The 24,946-nt window shown below is 34.2% G+C and overlaps 2 protein-coding genes across 3 annotated transcripts in view; one reads left to right on the top strand and one right to left on the bottom strand.

Moving 5' to 3' along the window:
• LOC126779050 (WD repeat-containing protein 7) overlaps window positions 1-24,946 on the bottom strand; it is a 129,406-nt gene that overhangs the window by 36,339 nt on the left and 68,121 nt on the right. The gene's annotated exons all lie outside the window — the stretch shown is intronic.
• LOC126779120 (pupal cuticle protein PCP52-like) lies at window positions 4,296-9,503 on the top strand. Its single transcript, XM_050502968.1, has 3 exons — window positions 4,296-4,491; window positions 8,475-8,618; window positions 8,758-9,503. The coding sequence occupies exons 1-3, from the start codon at window positions 4,447-4,449 to the stop codon at window positions 9,457-9,459; spliced, it is 891 nt and encodes a 296-aa protein (XP_050358925.1). The 5' UTR covers window positions 4,296-4,446; the 3' UTR covers window positions 9,460-9,503.

The raw sequence follows: 24,946 nt of genomic DNA, 5'->3' as shown, positions 1-24,946 counted from the left end.
TGCAGGTTTTCTCACGATATTTTCCTTCACCGTCAAGCACAAGATGAATTACAATCACAAATTAAGCACATGAAAATTCAGTGGTGCTTGCTCGGGTTTGAACCCACGATCATCGGTTAAGATTCACGCGTTCTTATCACTGGGCCATCTCGGCTTGTTATATATAAATATATATTGTAACGAAATGTCTAAATGTGATAGCAACTCGGACGGACCTACACGAAGCACTATCACTGATTAAGAAACAATTTTCTCGTTCAAGGGAATATTATTATAAAAACTCATGCCCAAGGAAATATATATCAGACTTCGTAGTGTTGAATTATAATACAGATGGACGGGCAGTTGGGCCGTATAATAAGTGGTCACAACTGCCATAGACATTGGCGCCTTAACAAATATTAAACATTTTTTACATCACCAATGAGCCATCAATTTCAGGAACTAATATGCTACGTCCTTTGTGCCTGTGGTTTTACTGGCTCACTCTTCTAAGTAACACTATTTGACGGGCACAAAGCAATCTTCACTGTCCTATTGTTATCATTGATTTTACAAAGTCACAGCGTCGTTTAACTAATCATCCCTCAAATAACTTATTTCAGGTTATCGCCGTCCACTGGACGTAAGGCTCCCAATAAATATAACATTTAAATGCAAAGCCGTAAATGTTTGCAGAACTTTCAACGATTTCCTTACAACGGATGGTTGCTAGTAGCTACGTCACGACCCATCCGAGGTGCGGTGAACGACCGTAACAAGGTCAAGTTCGTTCAAAAGTGAATCTGATTCACTTCCGAGATGTGTCATATGTTTATCTTCATCTTAATATATAAGATAATATGTTGCAATGTTTGTATTCGTTCGTTAACTATTTATCTGATTTTGATGAAACTTTATTTGGTTTGTTAAAAAAAATAACACTTCACTTTGTTAGTGTCAAGTATAAACGTTTTATTAATTCCCGACTTCGCACGGCCTACCCGGGATAGGCAGTTAGTTACTTAGTTAATGTATATGATACTTGAATTATTCTGACTTCTGACGTATGAAAGTTACGTTAAAAGTAAAAAATTATTTATATATTAACGTTTGGATACTGTCTATTACTATTTAAAACGCGTAATTAGCGTTTATCCAAATTATAGATAAATTACAGATTTTGGTTACAGCGGTCAATCTCAAGGGAGAGTAGGAGACAGGTCACGACATATTATAGTGCACAAGTGTGTGCGCAAACACAGGTACACTCTCAATCGCCTATATGGGATGGGACGCCAAATTCGCGGTCGTGTAGTATCTAAAGAACGATTTCATTGGTTGGTTAAATTGACTACGTACTATATCAAATACAAAGAATTCGAATTTGAAATTCATTGTACATTAAAATATAATTATCCTAAAGTTTCTCATGCTCGTTTACTCTAACGACTAAATAATATTTTTTTTTTATAGAATAGGAAGGCGGACGACCATATGGGCCACCTGGTGGTAAGTGGTCACCAACGCCCATAGACATTGGCATTGTAAGAAATATTAACCATCGCTTACATCACCAATACGCCACCAACCTTGGGAACTAAGATGCAAAATTGTAAAACTTGAATTTTTACCATCACATACATAACACAAACTAACTTAAGTAATTGCTTAAGTAAAAATATTTATTAATTCGACTAATGATAAAATATCGAAAACAAAATTCTACCTAAAACAAAATTAAACTAACTATTTGAAAATACTATGACATCAAATCGAGGTTATTTGTCATTACGGAAATCAAACCTACAATCGGTACCGCAAACCATCTACAATCACTACCGAACAGTCGAGATTATTACAATATATTAAAACAATATGTCGATCATATGATAAAAATAATTAAACAATAGGATTTACCTCAATCTGTATCGAGAACATAATTCAACTGTGATTTTTAATAATTTGACCGTCGTGTATGAAAAGAGAGGACACACTAAACACGTCTTAAGTCCGTGCCCATCTCCAGATACTAAACTTTCAATGAGAACAGACATATACATTTAAACATCGCAATAAATCCTTTTGCGTGTACCACACTCTCGCAAATCGTTTTTTTCGGGCGAGATATGAAATAATTCTGCCACACATGCTTGGCTGAATAACCAGTATGAGTTGAATACAAATATAAAAAAACCTAATTGAAAAAAAAATACGTTAACAATTTCGTTTCAAGCAATTCTTAGTATATATATATAAAGTGTTTTTAATACATGAATATATAATTGACACGTCAATGGTGTAAATTTGAACTGCAAATTACTTAAATAATAATATTATACACTAAAACATTCTCCGAAACGCACTGCATCTTCTGGTATACGTTTTATATATATTGGTTGAATAGTTTTCTAGATGAGCATTACAAAAATAGATCTCCTCATTTATTATATACTTAGATTAAATATATATATATATATATTTATATATATAATGATTCCAAAAAGTAGTAATAACTAAATAATAAGGAGAGTACACCGTACCTACCAACGAGGTCCATTGGCATTTAAACTGAAACCTTGAACTTTAAACATAAGTACTTGTATTTCAAATCATAAATGTAAAAACATTTAAGAGTTATTTTGCATTAGACAAATTATTAATTATTATCGCAATGTAATTTCCTTAATCAAATAAAAATAAGAAGTTAAGAAGCGAGAATGTGGAAAGTATGCGGGGAATCTGGTTGACATTCTCGAAATTTATAACTGACAAAAAAGCTTATACTTTGACATTTAAACGTGAGGCTCGTGTAATATTTAAACTGATAGCCTAGTCCGTTTGTTCGTAAGGGTACATTTTATTAAATTATATCAATATATTTGTGGAGCGTTTTATATATTTTATAGAATAGGAAGGCGGACGAGCATATGGGCCACCTGATGCGAAGTGGTCACCAACGCACTTAGACATTCCAATTGTAAGAAATGTCAACCATCGCTTACATAGGCAATGCGCCACCCACCCTTGGGAACTAAGATTTTATGTCTGAACACAACAATATCAAGTACTGCTGTTTTGCGATAGAATATCTGATGAGTGGGTGGTACCTACCCAGACGGGCTTGCACAAAGCCCTACCACCAATAAATGGCAATTGTGATTAGATAACATAAACTAAGGTTTTTTTTTCATCCAGTGATTTATCTTCATACCAAATTCCGTTTAACTGGACTTTTAATATTTATTTAATATTTATTCAACGTTTTCTACAATTCATTACACATATTAATCAAAATTTAACATTTCTCAAAGTAACTGTCAGAGGATTGAGTATTTTTATGCGTTATTGTTATGTTAATTTCTATAAAACGAATAAGCTCTTCAACGAAGAAGTGTTAGAGTTTATACGCTGTTCCACTGCGGGCTAATGTACATACGTGAAATGAGATGAAAAATAAACAAAAAATTATATTATAATTGTGTTTATATCATAAACACGTTTATTGCAATAGCAAGCAATTGTTTATTATGATTTTATTCTATTTTTGTTTTTTTTTTTTTTTAATTTTATTATTTCTTTTTTTTACTTAGTAATATAAAAACTCTATTTTTATGTGTGTATGTATTTGTTTTTTTCTCAATAAATTATTATTATTAAACACACATTAAGCAAATGAAAAACACAGTAATCATTTTCTTGATTCAAACTATCTTCGTCTTGAATAAATAGGTCATACTCTATTCAAGATAACTCTGCAACCATTTCGGATGATGTGTTTTTATTTAATTTCAGTAATTAGGTACATTTATCAAAGATAATATTCATCTTTAAAAACACAAATTTCTCTAACAGTAATGTTATAATATGGTTACATAGATTATGTATTAAATATGTTAATATATAAACAAGCTATATTAATAAACAATTAAGTGTGTCATTGTAAAATTTTTTAAATTTTCTTGTCCAGTAACGAACGTTACAGAACAAGAAAAAAAAAACAATTGGATAATTTTCGAAACGAGATTATTTTTACGTTGAGTATTTATAAAACGGAACTGGATTTAAAATTCTTTATTTAAACATTGATTCACATCTTCATTGATTAAAATGACAAGTTATTTTTTTTTAAATAAATCTTGAACAAAGCAAAGGAATTTTTCATAGCATATTTATCTGTGTGTTTAAATTATTTTAAAATGAAAATTATTAAAAAAAAAATTATTAATATATAAATAAATATGTTATCACACACAAATCAGTGTATAAGATCATATATCTGTCTTGGCGCCACATGAACCTCAATCAAATATGGCTGCCATCAGCTGACAAAAAGCGCGCGCTTCCTGCATCCATCCCGCCCTCGGGCGGTGACGTTTTACTTTTTTTTTATTGTAAAATCCAGTATTCAGCATGTTCTATATTCTATAGTATAGAAAACGGTATATAAAAACGCTTCGTGCTGTGATGAGAGCAATCAGTAGCTTACAAGACATCAAGATGAGAGTTCTGGTTAGTTCTTTTATTATTTTAATTTCTTTGTTTTAAGTGATTTTACGTTATCTGTGGAAATGAGTTTTTTTATATCGTGTGATCTTGGAAATCGATTTTGGGTTACTAGCTTATTGATTTCTTTATATATTTATTTTTATTAGTGAATACTGAAAAGCCAATATAAATAAATAAATCAAATATGTTACGATAAAATAATTTCTCAATTTTATAACTGCTTAATTATTTAAAATATTATTCGTTTTGTGTTTTCATGCGAATTTTCATCAAGTTTCTAATTTGTCTCTATAAAATGATTCTATTAGATTGTATTTATGTAAAATATTTATATAAAAATCGTTTAAGGATATTTCTTAAACATTTTTTATTACGTTATTATTCTCAAGTGTAATGACATATTAATTCGTACTCTTAAACTAACTCCTATTTTTACATTTCGTACAAAATACAATTTAATATTCAAACCTATGTAAATAACTAACGAGTGTTTTAAGTGAACATGTATTTACTAAAAATATCATTTATTATTTCGATATAAACACATTTTATATAGATAAAAAATTTGTATAATACATATACAGGTAATTAAAACGCGTAATATTTTTAATTCAGTGTTGGTTTTGATATCTATTATATACGACGTCCTGCTACGAAGGATATTCTTATTTTTTATTGGTGTGTGTGTGTTTTAATATTTTATTCTTCATTACCGTCTTTTATATATTTGCATGTCATCACTTCATAACTCACTCGTGAAATGTAGACAACCGACGTATGGTGATATACTATTTTGATGCGTGTGTTCTTGTAATGTTATGATTATAATGATCAATGTCGCGTATCACTTACTGACATTTCATGATCGTTTTTTGCGGCGAGTTTCGAGTTTGTTCTTACAGAATAGCCCTACAGGTGGTTACCCTCCACCCCGTTCCGGCGATTCATGATAATTTATATAGTTCGGTTCTCCTAAAAGTAGTCAACTTCTGTGTTTCTTACATTGAAGACAAGTTTCCAAGTTTTATTTTTCCTTGTCTAAGCTTCATAGTCCTGATCTTGTGATCGAGTCAGTAGGTATAATTATAGACATTTACGCAATTAGGATAACTTGAAGTATTGACAAAATAAAAAAAATGTATTTTTTTAAATTTAAATTGCGATTATTTTTATCTCCAACGAATCCGTGCGAGCATTTCTCGGTTTATTTCTATCATTTATATTGTTATTTCAAAATAACTTCATCAATTTTAATTTCCCTAATTATAAAACTAGTATAGTAACTATATTTAACAATTTAATTGCTAATATTCATGTGCTTTGTTGTTTCTCTCTTTCTGTCATTGTTGATTTGACATTCGAAAGAATAAGATTACAAACAAATACAAAACAATACAAGAACAAGAATACAAACGAATACAAACGAATACAAAGAATACAAACGAATACAAGAACAGCATTGCTTAACAATCAACGTTTATAAGCTAAGACCGAAAGCCGTTAATGCTTGTCTAAGTCATTTTTGATGACGTTACTATTTAAATTTTTTCTTATATAGAAATAACCAACGAGATTTCATATTAAATTTGCGTCAAGAAACGTTTTTTATTATATCATTTTTCATTGTCGCCTTTGTTATTGTAAATATCAGTCAAGTCCAGTCAAGTAAGCAGTACGTCTGAGTTTTTACTATACATTACATACATACAGACTTACAAATTTTAAAATTAAAATATAGTCTTTCGAGTCTAAATTGCTACAATTCGGTTAATTTTATTACTTGAATAAGTAATCGCAAGAAAATAAATGAAAAAAAAAAACAAACAAATATTTTAAATTTACACATTTTAATTTATAATTATTTATCTATTTCGAACAATTTATATGCATCATAATATATATATATATATATATATAGTATGTATATAGATAGTAATAGTGGTTAGTAAGTCATAACCGATGATCGTGGGTTCAAAACCGGACAAGCACTCATAATTCATCTCGTGCTTGACGGTGAAGGAAAACATCGTGAGGAAACTTGCATGTGTCTAATTTCATTGAAATTCTGCCACATGTGTATTCTACCAGCCCGCATTGGAGCAGAGTGGTGGATAAAATTCCAAACTTTCTCCTCAAAAGGGAGAGGAGGCCTTAGCCCAGCAGTGGGACATTAACAGGCTGTTACTGTTACTGTAACTATAATGTAAACATTAACAAATAAAATATAATTTAACCAAAATATAAAATTGACAAATACATTTTTGAAAACTGCTCATGATAATATTTTTTGCAGTCTAACATAATTTTAATTGTTTAACTTATATCTAATAAAATTATAATTAACTAACACTTATAAAATATTATAGTATATATTAAAAAGTTGTACAAATAACAGAGACGTTTTCATCAATAATATTCTAACCTAGATTCTATTTTTCGTATGAACTCCTATCTCCTTTTAAACGCTTTTTTATTTCAAAAGTAGCACTTGATGTGTTTGCTATTCTTCAGGAAGTCATTGACACAAAATTGTATACAATATTTTTGTCAACTAACAACGTCTGTTTACAGCAAATGTCGCCAACATTCATTGTGTAGAGACATTGTATTGACGTGGAGAAAATAGGTTAATTTGTCTGGGTAGGTACCACCCACTCATCAGGTATTCTACCGCAAAACAGCAGTACTTGGTATTGTTGGGTTCCGGTTTGAAACGCGAGTGAGCTAGTGTAATTACAGGCACAAGGGGCATAACATCTTAGATCCAAAGGTTGGTGGCGCATTGGCGATGTAAGCGATGGTTAACATTTCTTCCAATGCCAATGTCTATGGGCATTGGTGAGCACTTATCATCAGGTGGCCGATGCCCGTCCACTACCTATTATATAAAAAAATGATTATCATTAAATACTTGATTCATAAAGGTTACGTTCCTTTATAAAAAGAGCTAAAGAAAACTTAACCAAAGAACAAATCATTATTATGATAACTCGATTCGTATACGACCTTCATTGCCGCATACCATACATTATAATTGTTAATCACTTAACCAGTTGCCAGTTCACTGCCTACGCTTCAGAACTTGTATTATGCTTACTTGCTCTTATCAATACTTGAATAATAAGCACATTCCGATATATGTACATATTACTTGTCTTTATGTATGTATTTGTATTGCTTCATTTGTTTAGTGGCTTGTGGATGCAGATCACGAGGTTCGAACCCCGTGTCGGGCTATTAAAAAAGTTTCGTTGGGGATTTTTTCCAAAAGTAACTCAGGGTCTGTTAGTTGGTAGTGTTTACACTTCCATGAATTCTTTGAGGTCATCAGATTATGAGAGTGAGAGAATAGAGAGTGATCGACCATATTCGAACCAACTTGAATTGTTAGATCAGCGGATCAGGAGGACATCGTCATAAAAAATGTATAGTTTGTTAATCTTGGACTGCTATCAATGCAGACAAAGTTGCGGCAGCAACTACTTCACTTCTAATAGCTCGCGAAGCTAATCGAACCGGTTTCTAACTAGAGCACTAATTTGTACATTTATTTCCTTAACCTTAAGAAAAGGAAAAATTAACATTGTAAATATTTATGTTAATATGTCCTTCTATTATTTACCTCTTTTAATGTTATATAACAAACATGGAACAGTTTCTTGAAATAAAACGGAATACAAAGGGTAAGGGGAGGGGATAAGTGATACGCGATTAAGGTGTTAGGTAAGAAACAATCCGGATTGCTTACGGATGGTGGAATTATTTACGAGGCGTAAATCAAAAGCATGCTTTTAAAAAAACGCATTATTTGTTTCATTAAAGTCAAGTCGCATTAAAGTCTTATATATGTTGTGTACGACAGATTTTAACGGACTCTTATGTACGAGTATAATAACGAGTCGTTAAATATTGGCACCCGATAGTAATCGAGAACGCTGGTAGTGTTGCGGTATGATTAAATCCTAATTGTTCTGTCCTTATTACAGGTTTTGTTCGCCCTTATTGCTTGCGTATCCGCAGCACCATCGTACTTCGCGGCAGTACCACTAGCCGCAGTAGCTGTGCCAACCATCGCGGTAGCTCCTACCGTGCCACCAGGTGACATCCAGGCTGCCGCTATCGATGCTCAGGTAATGTTAACTGCTACAGTATATCATCAAACAAAAAAAAGATAAAAGAAATATATAATTTATCTAATATAACTACTGAAAAAACATTATATTTTATGATTAAAACAACGAAATTTAACACGAATATTCTATTCCTTAGGTAAAAGCTGAAGACCAGGCTCGCTTCTTTGCCGACCAAGCCAGGGAATTAGCCGAGCATGCTGTTGAAAATCAAAACGAAGGAGTTATCGAAGCTAATGATTTGGTTAAGGAAAAATCCGAAGAAGCCTTCTGGGCCGCTGAGGAAAAGAAATGGCAGGCTGTGAGCGATGTTCAAATCGCCGAAGCTAAAATTGATGCTTCCGTTGCTGAAAATGCTGCCGCTATCGCCAAGAGCTATGCTCTGACTGGTGTTGCTCCCGCTGTAAGTGGATTACCCGCCGCAGCTATCGTCCCCGGAGTTACTATTGAATCAGCTTCCAATGACGAGAAATCCGAAGCAGCTGCCAAAAGCGCAGCCGTATCCGAAGTCAAAGCAGAAGAGAAGGAAGCTGTTAAATCAGCAGAAATCGAAAAACCAGCTGAAGCCGAAGCTGAAAAACCCATCGAAGCTGAAAACAAACCAGAAGCAGCCGGTGCTGAATTAAAATCAGACGCTTTGGAAGCGCTTAAAGCTGAAACCGCTGCCTTACAGTCGCAATTAAAATCCTCCATTTTCCCAGCACCAGTAGCTTTTGCTCCTGGTTTCAACTACCAACCTCTTGTAGCACCAATCTCCTACCAACCAGCATTCAGAAGTTTTCCCATTAACACCATCCACCCTTATTCTGCACCAATATACCCCGTTGGAAACCTGTGGTGATTGATGGATTGATACCGTCCTACTAATAAAAAAATATTTAATAATATCCGTGTTTTTATAACAATAATGAACCTCACATCCTTTTGTTTTATTTATCTTATTAAGGACTATTTTCGTTCGATTTCTTATGAATTCTTAATTAATAGATTCTGTAAATTGATCATAATAATGGTATGTACATACATGTCTCACACATGTGTAGAGTAGAAGAGTTGCTACCATATTTACTGGTATTAGAGCTTTGTGCAAGCTCGTTTGGATAGGTACCACCCACTCATCAGATATTCAGCAGCAGTACTTGGTATTGTTGTGTTCCGGTTTGAAGGGTAAGTGAGCCAGTGTAATTACAGGCACAAGGGACATAACACCTCAGTTCCCAAGGTTGGTGGCGCATTGGTGATGTAAGCGATGGTTAACATTTCTTACAATGCCAATGTCTATGGGCGTTGGTGACCACTTACCATCAGGTGGCCCATATGCTCGTCTGCCATCCTATTCTATAAAAAAAAAAATTGTAAAAAATTGGATATTTATTTTAATGTGGATTAAATACTTATATGAATAAAACTCTATAATAAAATCACTTTTAAAATTAACCTTAATTTTAAAGTTATTCTCAAATTTTAAATATGTTAATGATTATTAAATTGTTTGTGATCTAATTTACTGGACGAATACAATTTAAATAAAATTATTTATTTTACAAATCTAAAAAAAAACAACTAAATTCCAATTATGTTTACGTTAAATCCATACTATTATTATAAATGTGAAAGCGAGTGTTTGTTTCTTAGACTTCACGTCATAACTACGCAATTCACCGTGATCTCACTGTCAGGTTTACGGAAAAGGACGTAGCGTACCTCACAACACTCTCTCGCGCGGGCGAAATAGCGAGCGGTAACTAGGTACCTCCTATCCGCCTATTGCTTAATAATTCCAACATAAAACATATATTTAAATATAATTATATCGACTGTAATATAGTTAGTGTATTATGAATTTTTTTTAGGAAATTAAAGAAAAACTACTGAGTACCTTGCGCGTTTTTTTTTCGATTCAATGTAATTAATTTCATTTTAATAAGAAACACTTAATTGTTTTAATAAAATGACGATTGAAATCGCTAATAAGTCAGGGATTACTCAATAGAAGATTATATATGTAGATGATAAAAAATCTCCAGTTAGTAATGATTGATTTCAGGCAAGATGCATAAATTTAAAAATTAATATATTTTATTAACTAATTAATCGAAAACGTGTAACTGAGTTTGTTTTCAGTTTTTCTTCGGAAAATCTATATTACGAACCGGTGATAAGTGAAGTACGTTTGATAGAATCCTATAAAATAACTATTAATAATAAATTCTAACTTGAATTAAGTATAGTATTTCGATTCAAAAACAGACAATGCTTAAAAAATATAGGCAATTTTTATTCAAAATCATTGGTATTTTTATGTATGAATATATTATTTAAAGATTACATAGACATAAAAAGGACAAAAAAAAACGGTCATTAACGTGCTAAATTCAAAGGCAGTAAATACTTGAAATATGTAGACAATAATTGAAAGGCATGATAAAATGTGATAAGTGGAGGCAACAAGGCGCCGCGCACGCGCCGTCACGTTCACAAGCTTTTCGCCTACATAGCGTCAAAATCTGTTTTATCAGATAATTTATGTAATCTAACTTTAGTGATTTATAAACTATGGTTATTATTAGAAAGCTGTGAAATAGCGACTGTGTTACTAAATATTGAAATTGCATTGTTACTAAATATTGAAATGAGAAATTCCGAGACATTGGAAGCACTTATATATTCCGTGATTAAAAGTATAAACGACCCTACAGTTAGATCATTTATACACATACATACTTGTATATTTATATTTATAAAATGTCTATGATTTAATAAAATATAATATAATAAAAGTTTTATGTCTCAATTAGACGTTAATCGTAACTATGCACATACGTATGTATTAAAGATCATTATCTGCGACATTGGTTGCGTCGTTTTACAACATTCCAAATCGCATTTAGTTTTTCATTGCAAACACCAAGTTAAATAACTTAGTCGCAAAATCTTGTAACTCGTGTAAGAATATAATACTTATTTATGTTACTATTTTCTATTACACGTCTTAAAGCGTCATTCCAGTTGGCTAAGGTGTATTTTTTTTAAATAGGCAGGCGGACTGGCCAATGAGCCAGCTGATGGTAAGTGGCCACCATCGTCTTTATTGGCGGCTTAATTTTTTTTAATCATTTCTGACATCGTGTTAACAAGTAGCACGTAGGCGCTCAGCTGTTGTGGCGTATAATAACTACTCCCAATGATATTTATCTTGGTGATTTATTTTTCTATACCTTATTATGTCTATATATATACACTAAATTCTGCCACATGTGTATTTCACCAACCCGCATTAGAACAGCGTGGTGGAATAAGCTCCAAACTTTCTCCTCAAAAATAGGAGAGGAGGCCTTTAGCCCAGCAGTGGGACATTGACAGGATGTTACTAGTACAACTACTACCTTATTATGTCTATAATTCATTATTAATAATTTCTTTAATCATCATATTATTAAATTACGTTGTAAACAATAATTTAACTTTATTAGTTCGTAAAATGACTTCAGCGCGCCAAAGGAGCGGATTCGTTTGAAATAATTCCTGGCACAACGTTACTCTGTCTGAATATTATAAATCGAGTGTATTAATTATTGAACTGTTTTTCATTTCATAAAACCCACAAGTGTTAACAATCGACAATGCTCCACCAATCTTAGGAGCTAAGATATCCATTGTGCCTGTAGTTAAACTAGCTCAAGCACCGTTCCAACCGGAACACAACAATACTAAGTATTAGACGACAGCGATGCTTTTGGGTGGTGGTGACCATGTATCATCAGGTGGCCCATTTGCCCGTCCTCTTACTTACATTATAAAAAAAAGAACGAGACCTATTCCTAATATGTAAGTAACAAAAAAAATACACACACACACATACAAGTAAGTTTATAACAATACAATTAGGAAATTAAATAACAATGGTAACATTGAGTGATTCGACGCATGCGCTGTTACGATAATGCCCCGGTCACCTAGTTCTGAACGTCGTGATGGGAATAACATTAGTGAGTCAGGTGAAAGTGAATTTATCTGATTCCAAAATAGATATTATCCTTATAACTGCAGTTAGTGACTATTTATCTTCTGTTTTATGAGTAATTGCGGATTAGGATGTAAATATCCCACTGCTGGTCTATGACTTTCTCTCGTTTTGTTGAGAAGGCTAATTAAAATCAGGTGCTCCAATGCACGTTAATGGATTATCATCCGCCATATGCAAGTTTCCCCACGAGTCCTAGAGTGGAGACCGCGGATCGGCAAACGCAGCGCAGGGCGCCCTCCAGCCAGGTGGACCGATGACCTTAAGAAGGTGGCGGGGACCGATTGGATGCGAAAGGTGGAGGATCGGGAGCTTTGGCGCACCTTGGGAGAGGCCTATGTCCAACAGTGGATCACGAAAGGCTGTTGATTGATTGATTGGCCAGGCATGAACTCGGAAGGGTCGATCAACCATTGACGCCCTGGACGCCCTAAAGACCTGGACCACGGAAGCGGTGGCCCGAGTGGATGTAGTACTGGCGGTATCGCTGGACGTAGCGAACGCCTTCAACAGTCTTCCCTTCGAGACTATAAAAGAGCCACTCCGATACCACGGGGTGCCTTTCTATCTCAGAAGGCTGTTGGGGGCATACCTCCAGGACCGAGTGGTCCTCTAGGAGGGGGGCGATGGGCGACTTGTCCGGTTGGGTAGGCTGCGGCGTTCCACAAGGGTCGGTACTCGGCCCAATCCTGTGGAACGTCGGATTCGATTGGCTCCTAAGGGCCCCCATCTTTCCCGGGATGAGGGTGTTGTACTACGCGGATGACACCCTCGTCACGGCGACGGGGCGGACCTTTCAGGATGCGGCCCACCTGGTTGAGGTCGGAGTGTCACTCACAATGGACCGGATTGGGATGCTGGGCTTCAGGGTCTCTGTCACAAAAACAGAGGTCCTCCTATTCCACGGTCCATGTCGGGGTCCCCCTTGAGGGGCGTTTATAACCGTCCCTGCGACGGTAATTAAGGTGCAAGCCCAGATGAGGTATCTGGGCCTGATCCTGGACGGAAGATGGAGCTTCAGGCAGCATTTTGTCCAACTCGGCCCGAAGCTTATAAGCGCTGCTGCCCTGGGCCGCCTCCTACCCAATGTAGGAGGGCCGGAAACACCATGTCGGCGTTTATACGCTGGCGTGGTACGCTTCATGGCGTTGTACGGTGCACCCATTTGGGTGGATGCTCTCACCGCTCGTAATAGAGCTCTTCTGCAGAGGCCGCAAATAGTCATAGCGGTGAGAGCGATACGTGGGTACCGTACGGTGTCATGGACGGCAGCGACACATCTCGTGAGCGATCCGCCCTGGGAACTCTAGGCGGAGCTTGGGAGGTGCTTGCCTTCCGCAAGAACAAAAAATAGTAAAATAACAACAAATAAAATATCTAAGTCCAAGTTAGATTCGCATATAGATGCTATTTATTGAAAAAAAAACTGTATGCATACATGTATCAACTCCAGCCCTACCTGGGCTGGTGCTTGAACCTAGTCGTCAAGACCTGCATCCTTATAAACCAGCTATGAGACCAAAGATAAGGATATCGCTCGGTGTACAGTAAGTAATACAGTAATACTACCTTTGCCAGGAAACTTATTAATTCGCAATAAAAAAAAACAAATAGTTTCACCATTATCATTAATAGCACTAAACAACATGTTACGTTTATTTCTCTATTACTCATTCTACATCAATAACAATTATATTATGATTTACGATTTTATAATTCGAATGAATAAAATACAAGAATAATATGTTTTTTTTTTTTACAAATACCTAACAGATCAAAGGGAGCTTTTAAAAAAGCCTAATCGTTGTACAATCGAATTTTGTAAGAATCTTCATCCTCGTAACGAGTGGTAGGGTCTGTCTTTTTCTGTAACCCTAAGGACCTGTATCAAAATTAAGGTAGGCGGACGGGCAGATCGGCCACCTGATGGTAAGTAGTCACCACCACCGATACAAGTTGTCGCTGGAACAAATATTATTGGCTACCCCACTAATCAAACCGGAACACAAAAATATTGCTGTTTGGCGATAAAAAAAGAGGTGTAAATCATTCATTATGTATATTTTAGTCTCCACGATACAGTTGTACTAGCAAAGAGATCGCAAATAATCTTTTTTTTTATTAAAACCTTACCAATGTCTAAACTCAGAATGTACATATACTATAAAGTCACTTTTATATTTCCCTATGTATGTTGCATATTATGTTTATTGAAATGTATGTATACATTATTTATTGTTACGACACTAAACAATAGACCTAATATATTATGACCTTTATAATAACACTAGCTTACCCTTTAAACAAAGAAAACGTATAAATTTATGGTCTTAATTGAAGTCTCCCATTTGCATAGAAAAGATAAAATCGTCAGCACATCTGCTAGTAATATAACGTGAGTATTAATCCCCTACATATATATATGTTTCGCACTGTCTTTACAATACCTATATATATATATGTGTGTGTGTGTGTGTGTGTAAAGCTACGATAGCATTTTTAATGAAAGTAGACTGCCTCAAACCGAACCGGTATCCGTTTCCTATCCAAAAGCGAACTAACAGACGAACAAAGACATATTACCTTTTATAACGAATTGTTTAATTACCATAAATATCTAACCTTAAATAATTATAATGAATAAACATAATAAGCCTTTTAAAGCTTATAAAAATCATGTCATTTTCTGCTTAGCAATCTATTTATTATATATGTATAAAATATATATAAAACATGTTTAGTTTTTATCTGTACGTAAAATATGTTTATTAAATATTGACAAAAAGTATTAACCGTAGATTTAACTGCCATTTAAATTACCAATTATTAGCCACTTAAATTGAAGAATAAAAATAAAGTATTGACAAAAAATAATATTCAAAGAAATTCAGGTTATCAAACGAATTCATTCGAATAATAATTCACTTTCTATTAAAAAAAATCGGCCCTTAATGAACAAAAAGATTTTATGTAACCTCTTCGTACCTTTACGACTTTTAAACCGTGTAATAACTTATAATCCGAACGAAGCTTAAACTAGTTCAATTTTTAGGTGCAAAGTCTGATCCACGTATGTAATAATAGGTTAAATGAAATGACTGCCTTTTAAAGACGGGGCTAACAAACAATAGGTAGAAAAAATACAAAAATAAATATGTAAAAATAATAGAAAACGGAACGAGATGTTTTCACTAAATATTAATAATAATTGTAGAGCACAAGTCCCGTAGGGTATTGCCTTAAAAATGAAGCTTTGACATTGGTACGACTTGGGGGTAGGACCGATCAATTGACTTTGAGCCTTTCTTGTTTCACGCATTGGAAATCTTCAAACAGTCCCAAATGACCCGGCAACCAACTGAATTTGGGCGTGAAACTTGTTTCTTTCACGTAGCGGAAACCTTCAAAACCGGGGCGGGGGACCGGGTTATGTGGGATTCTTACCGACTAAAACCACTGCTATGGCGATTAGATGGATTCATTTCTTTTGGATATGTAGCTCTCTTATGTCGTCATGCTTCCATTCCTCTGTTCTTTACTCCCTTGTGTGTGTATATATATACTTCGCTGTTATTTTTTATTTAATAACAAAAAAACACATTTCTCTTTTCATTTTCAATTCTTTCAATAACCATCAAACCAATTTCGATGATCTAGCGAGCGTCTCGTCCCGTGTTCGATTGTCACCACATTCCCGTTGTTGTAAAAAGATCGATTATATTATTATTAATGAAATCTAGATTTAATTATAAACAAATTTTATAAGAAACATAGTTATAGTCATTAAGATGAAAACGAAGACGCGGCAACGAGCTTGTGTTGGATAAACATATAACCTTTTAAAGTTAAAAACTCGTTACTCTCTGCTTTACAATATTGGAAATATTAATTATTTATTACATGGAAACAGTTCAAAGCTATTTCATATTATTTGCTATGTCAATATTGCGGTTCCATCCGCTTTATTCTTTTTTCAAGTTTTATTTAGATTGTATGCAGTATGTGCGCAGGCACCGGTTCATCTTCGCGACATAGATGATTTCTTTCCTCTCGTTTTCTGATACGAACTGACGCAAAACTTCGTCCTTACATTCTGGCAACTTCCAATTTCTGGGTTGCTTTTAAGAATATATAAATATATAAATACAGCAAAACACAAAAAACTTATTATTGTCAAGAACTGCCATTTGAACGGAGACGGCTCTGAATCCTTTTATAAAGCCACAACATAGTAAAAAAAGATATAATTAAAATTGATATCGAAACTGTCATTAAAATTAAAAAAATATATATAAATTCAAAAACACTTCGTGTGAAAATTGATTGATTTAAAGTAATTAAATGAAAGTACTGCAATGCTATTTTGAACGTGTTATATAGCTCTTCATGTATCGCGAACACAATTTTTCCCACTGAACAGACGGACTTGAACAATTATTTTATATATAACTAAATCACGTTTACCTACATCACGTACGAGGGCATCGTGTTTAATTAAATAATGTATTAATATATTAATTAATTATACAATCGAGTACGGTATGTTAAGAATTTTTTGCCATTTGTGTTGTCAAAAACATTATACATTATTTCCGAGACCTTCGTGATACGCCATTTTGAATTGTCTGTGACGTCATATACCCATATAATGTTAAATTCGGTCAATTTTAATCTTACATACAAAGGCATAAGGCATATTATAATTTTATTAAAAATGATATTTAAAGAATAAAAAGAATAGCGCAGAATTCTTATTTATTTCGTAGTCGAAATTCAAATTCCTTTATTTAATGTAGAAACATGTAATTGATTTATTAGTAATAAATCAAAGTCAAAGAAAATACTGAACTCAGACGAACCAGAAAAAGAATCACAGCGGGATTTATTTTGATATCATTTTATCTTAATTGATTCCAATAAAAAATATCAGAAGTCACGAAGGGCGAAACAAAGGGTATATATAGCATATCCTTCATTAATATAAACATGAAGAAAAACGATACAATAACGTATTGATAATGCCAATGGAAAGTCACTCACTGATTTACTGAGAATAAGGTCGTCAACATCGAATTTTGCTGATGAAATAATTCAGTCGCATTGCGAGGGATGTGGGCGCGGTTTTAGGAACAAAATATGTTTAACGTGGAATTTGTACAGTAATATAAATATAATTGTACTGACAAATGTGATTATAATTTCAATCAAATCGAATTATTATACTTTACAAGCACTTTTAAATCGTTGCATGTCAGTCAGTACTTTTAAAACTGTATCAAGCAGAAGGTTAAGGAATTTGCAGAAGAATTATGTATAACAATCCGAAAATACGAGTAGAGGGCGTGTGGTGCCCGTCTGGGTAGGTAATCAACACTCATCACATATAGTCTAGCGGAACAGCAATATCTATTGTTGTTTTACGGTTTGAAGGCCGATAGAACCAGTTTAACTACGGGCACAAGTTACATGACATCTTCGATCTTTGCTCCCAAGTTTGGTGGCGCATTCACGATTCGCATGGGAACCGTTTCACCAAAACGCTGCTACCAAATTCATTCTTGAAAAAAGATTTTTAATGCGTAAGCTGCATGACGATGATAAGCCCGTCTGGGTAGGTACCACCCACTCGTCAGATATTTTACCGCAAAACAGCAGTACTTGAAGTTTGAAGGGTGAGTGAGCCAATGTAATTACAGGCACAAGATGTTATGTACATCTTAGTTCCCAAGGTTGGTGGCGCATTGGTGATGTAAGCGATAGTTAACATTTCTTACAATGCCAATGTCTATGGGCGTTGGTGACCTCTTACCATCAGGTGGTCCATATGCTCGTCCGCCTGCCTATTCTATAAAAAAAAGACAAAATAATACGATGCGATATAAAGTTTCAGGTAAATAATTTCAGAACACATCGAAAAGTAATTAACACTGTTATTAGTGTACTAGTTTATTTTTTAAGACAGTCGTAATTCCCCACGAAAACTATCGTTAAACATCAGAACTTGATATGCGACATTGACTATAATATTTATAGCATTTAAAGGATACATGCGTCAAAATAGCGTATCACCGTAATTCACTTATCAACATTTCACGGGTGAGATACGAAGTTCTTACAGAATTGGACGGCTGTACTGTATGATCGTTGGTATGTTATGAAATTGCACCAAAATTTGAAGGTTACAAAGTAGGTTATTGTATGTTTAAAACACCGCATTAAATATATGTCATAAAAGGCGTTGTCCATTTATGGAATTTCTTACGTAATGATACAAGTTACGGCGGAAGAGTGATATCTCCGATTAAGATCCGATAGGTGACTTTTCGAGATATCATTTTTTTCAAAAAAAGAACATATCCAAATATGGCAAAAAGTCGAAAGTTGTTGACGTCACCGTTTTTTTCGTATCGTAATTGGTTTCGATGACTGACAGATATTATTATTTAACTAGCTGATATAGCGGATTCGTCAGCGAGGAATTTAGTTTGGGAAGAAAATCCTTCAAATCTGCCCTTTTAATGAGGTAACTCTAGAATAGAGGCCAAATAAATAAGTACGCGTATGTATGTAACTTTAAGTAACTTTTGATAATATCAACCGAATTTGATGTAATAAAGATTAAACAGTACCTTTGTATAAACCTTATAAAAATTCAGTACTTTGCATTTGTATTTTCAGCCGTTATATAGATATAGGTCAAATAGACTTTTTACTGGTGGTAGCTTTGTGCAAGCTCGTCTGGGTAGGTACCACCACTCATCAGATATTCTACCGCAAAACAGCAGTACTTGTTATTGTTGTGTTGCGGTTTGAAGGGTGAGTGAGCCAGTGTAATTACAGGCACAAGGGACATAAAATCTCAGTTCCCAAGGTTGGTGGCGCATTGGCTATGTAAGCGATGGTTGACATTTCTTACAATGCCAATATCTAAGGACGTTTGGTGACCACTTACCATCAGGTGGCCCATATGCTCGTCCGTCTTCCTATTTTATAAAAAAAAAAACAGACAGACAAAAATCGTTATATTTGTTTTTCGCTCGCATACAGCTACATGAATTTATTTTAAACTATTAGACAGACACTTCAAATTTATTGATATGAATAGATATATTGAAGTAAGTAAATTGTTAACTTATATATTCCATTGGCCGGGTCTTCTCTTATCTCAGAGAGAAGATTCGGAACGTATTCCATCACGCTACACCGATGCGGTTCAGGTGACACAAATGTGTCGGAATTACATTCAGCATATGCAAGTTTACTTCACGAGATTAAATATTAAAAAAACCAAATTAAACTCATAAAAAAAATCTGTGTTACTTGCCCGGATTAGAAATTACATTAGTCAAGTAATTCGATGATGGTTTTCATATAAATAACTACAAACAAATGTTCGAGGTCTTCGTTATGAACGTCTAACTTTCCTTGGCACGGAATTTATATTACTCATTCGACGGTTATCAATTCCATGCGAGTCACCGTATCTCTATCCGCGTGCCAAATTTCACAAAGATCAGTTAAGGTAACTGAAGTTTGAAACAACTACGTATATAATGTTATATATATAATTATATATATAATGTTATATACGATATACAAGAAACACATGTAATGGTCATTTATAAAACATTTTTTCTACAATTACAACTATAATATCCTGGGTCTATAGATCCCAAATTAAGCACAGCTTATACTATGGAAACCAGACAACTGATATACTACATATACTACTTTTCTTTTGTAAATACATACTTATATAGATAATTACACCCAGACTCAGGACAAACAGACATGTTCAGGCACACAAATATCTGTCCTGGGTGGGAATCGAACCCACAACTTCAGCGTGAAAGGCAAGTATCCAACCACGCCAACCGGCCCAACTATATACATACGATTCGAGTTACGAGTTTATAAAATAAAATGTAATAAGTATATGCTTTCTTTTTAAATGTAAATAGATCGGAGCACACTTTTCTGCGTGGTCTGCACCTTCGTCGATATACTACGACGTAGAAAAACATTGTATGCTTATGTACACAGATAACTTACTTGGTTATGTGCATCTGGGTAGGTACCATCTATTCATCAGATATTCTACCAAACAGCAATACTTAGTATTGTTGTGTTTCGGTATGAAGGGTGAGCCAGTGTAACTAATGGTACAAGAGACAAATCCCTTATCATCTTAGTTCCCAAGGTTGGTGTCACATTGGCGCACAAAATAATTTATGATCCTTCACAGGACCATCTCGGCTCTCATATTATACACGTAATCATGTTATCGACTGGAAATATATTTTACCATCTAAACTAATATTATAAAAGCGAAAATAACTCTGTTTGTCTGTTACGCTTTTACGGCTAAACCATTGAAATTTTAGCTTTACATAATTTGAATTATAGTGACGATCCAAAGTCGCTTCTTAATATGTGCTTGAATAATATATATTAATTTTTTTTTTTGATTTTATACACTAAATATGAAAGAAAACATTTTCATCCTGTATTAACTTCTGACGAATGATAACTTTCTCAACCAACCCAACCCACATTGAAGCAGCGTGGTGGAATAAGCTTCAAACCTTCTCCTCAAAAGGGAGTAAAGGCCTTAGTCCAGCAGTGGGACATTAACAGGCTGTTACTGTTACTGTTTAATATAAGTATCACCACATTTTTTTTCTTAACTAAATACATACAAAACAGCTTCACCTTGCAACGTATCGTATCGAGCGACTTTTAATGTATTGAATTACTTACGAAAATCAGAGCGTGAATTATTAAATGTGGTTATGTTATGGCTTACATTTGAGAACATTAATGTTTTACAAGTGTTCGTTGTTCTAGTGGCTAATTTATAGGTCAGGGTTTAAGTTCTCAGTCGAACCAATATTTAACATCTTATAAATAAAGTTTAGTTTTAATTTTAATTTAATAAAACAATATCCGACTTCAATGAACAATACTTTCTGAATGAAAATGTTTATTGATGAATAAAGCATAATCGCTGTATCTATTTAATTCCTATTTATTTTTGATAAAATAGGACTACAATTTGAAAACATACGCACGTTATTGAGATTGGCTGACGTCCGAATTTGGTCGAGAAAATTTTGTTTAATTTTGCTCGCGGTGTCCAAGGCGCCTAGTGTACACCAATCATCGGAATACCCACTAAAAAACTAGCGGTACCCTTTCCGTCTTAACGAGGAGCGCCACGGGATCACTTACGCATTCTTGCTCCGTCCTCGTGAACCGTAGCTTGATGTAAAATCAAGTATTAGGCTATCAAAGGCAAAAACCTTTTTTTAATCCGAATAGTAGTTTCGGAGATTCGTGCTACCAATCAAATTAACTATTCAGCTTTATAATATTAGTATAGTAATCTATAATAGACGTCTGATACAATACAGTGATATGGCCGCAGCTTTACGGATAATTCGTGTAGTCGCTTCCGCTTTGGTTGCTCACATGTCGATATTTTCAAGCATTTTTTTAACAAGAAATATTTATAAACTGATTTCCAAATATATATATTATATTATGGTATATTACTTTACAGTTGATAGCAAATTAGGCTCAAAAGCTAAAGAGAAATATCTATATATCTGTAATTGCTTGGTTGTGACGAGGGGCCGATATAACTCAGTCGATAAAACGTAAATCTCGACGAAAAACCGCGGGTTCAAATTCTGTCAAGTGTCAGTGTGCTTTTACGCTCGTTTGTCTTTATAATTTTATTAATTACGTTTGTGTTCAGCGGTAAAATATTCTTACGTGCATGTCTGATGAAATTCTGTAATAAGTATATACTTGGGGAAAACATTTTAATAAGGTTAAAAACCTTTCATTGTCAGAATAGGATAGCTTTGTTCAGTAGTGGGATATTTACAGACGAGCCCAGTTATAGCAAATCACTGCAGTCGACAGATGCTTTAAAAATCCATCCTATAACAAACCGTCAATATGCTGTAAAATATGACGTCCGCTTGACCGGTTTTAGCTACGGCGTCCAATCTCACATGAGACTAGCCAACTTATCATAGTGCACAAGTGTGTGCGCAAACAGAGGTACAAACACAGGTGGTAATCAGAGACGATCGGAACTTTACGTGCTTTCAGAAGCACAGGAGTATACTCCACCACACTTCCATCTTCCATTTTGGCTGCTATTTAGAATTTTTCGACAAAAAAACCCAAGAATATGTCTGCCTTGGGGTTTTAACCCGGGATTTCGGGGTCATGAGTATTATAACTCGACGCACGGGGTAGGCTGTGATATACATGTATATACGTATTAATACAACAATGCCACTTATAGATGACGTATGGACATATCCCAAATACCTTGATATATCCTCACTGGATATCTATCATAATCACAAATACATTCCGATTAGAGTCAAAGTGACTAGCCTTGCTTATAGCGATATATACAAGCGACAATACCCTTATTTGTAACGCAAAAACAGCTGTAAATAACGTTACCATATTACATATTATATATAATTCATATCGCAAGACTAATATTTATTTCTAGGTACAATCTATAATTAGTAATTCTTAGCGCTAATGGAGATAAAAATGGTATTAATATTAGCATAATACACGCTTATCTGCATTCTTATATTTTTATCTCTTTTATATGTTTGAAATAATGACAGGATAAAAATATATATTTTACAAATGTGTAATATTTTTTATCGAAAATATTAATTTATGGTTTTTTATTTGCACTTCTCTACGGTGTGACAGAAGGACGTGGCTCGTATTCCACACCACAACTCCTTTAAATGTCACGTGGTATGAGACAGTTTTTTTTTTTGTTTCGCTGACCGAAAGCTTCCTGCTCCGCCTAGCTGATCACTTGTTATCATCGACGATGAAGACTTAATTATCTTTAGACATGGCATTTTTTATTTTTGACTGATCTACTGAAAGTTGGGAGTTTCTCACCACTGGAATTTCCTTTTAAGCACTTGGTGTTGTTACATCGCCAATGCGCCACCAACCTTGGTTACAAAGGTGTTACGTCCCTTGTACCGTAACACAACAATACTTGGTATTGCCGCCTGCAGTGCAGAGCCAATTCTCATGTAACGATCGAATTCTTCGCGGTAGGTTGACAAATTAGTATTATCTCGTTATCACTGGAAATAACCAGTTAATTGTTTTAATTTCTTTCGTAGAACTAATAACACAAATGACAAATTAAAAACACGAGTATTTCCCATTGCCCGGCAATAAGTTCAATTAATATCTCTTGAATTAATTCTCATGTTGCGGTCTATGCCAACACTTTTTTTAATTCAAATATGTAGGCAGATCGGTAAATGGGCCGTCAGAGGGTAAGTGGTCATCACGGCTTATATACATTGACACTATAAGAAATATTAACCTTACATCGTTAATAAAAAATCTAGGTAACTAACATGTTATGACTCTTGTTCTTGTAGTTACACTGGCTCACTGACAATTCAAACCGGAACACAACAATTCTAAGCAGTACTGTTCGGCAGTATAGTTGGTGATAAGTGAATAGAAACTACCCAGAGAGGCTTGCACAAAACCCTACTACCAAATTCACACTAAATTAAATTTGATTTGAATTTTAATATAATTAATTCAAAATGATTGAAATTTATATTGAAGAAAGCAATACAAATAAAAGCATACTATTAAAAAGTTACTACTTATTTAATTGATAATAAACTACGGTGACAGGGTTTGCTTAACTAAGTACCTTAATTAAAAACAATAAAGCTGGTTAAACTCCAGTGCATGTTATAGAAATGAAACGTACTATGTATACATAGTAACGTTGCACTCAATTTAGACCTTAAAAGTTTACACATAAAGTTCTATATCAAAACGATATGGATTGATTTATACCGAGAAGAACTCGCAGTTAAATTTAAATTCCAAACCGGTGGTAGCTTTACGTTTATTTCAATACTGTAACATGAGGATTCAAAAGTGTCCTTATGAACCTACTTGTATAAAGAATCATTTTATTTGGTAATAAACAGAAAATTAACAACGTCATGTATACATATATAATATATATAATAACTAGCAACACGCCTCGGCTTCGCACGGATAGAATACGAGTGTGCATATTTTTTTTGGACTAGGAACCCTCACGGAGAAACGCACACGGGACAAACATACAATCATAATTCTATTCTTATAGAAGATCTAAAGAGATGAACCAAAATCAAAGTCGTAATGTTTATTCAAAATAGAAGCCTACGCTTTAGCCTCATCTTGGTAGTAAGCAGTCCCCAATTATTAAACACCAAAC

Source organism: Nymphalis io, chromosome 28 (assembly GCF_905147045.1).
Source record: "Nymphalis io chromosome 28, ilAglIoxx1.1, whole genome shotgun sequence".
NCBI lineage: Eukaryota > Metazoa > Arthropoda > Insecta > Lepidoptera > Nymphalidae > Nymphalis > Nymphalis io.
Note: the sequence above shows the minus strand (reverse complement) of the source record. Positions and strands in the feature narration are given on the sequence as shown.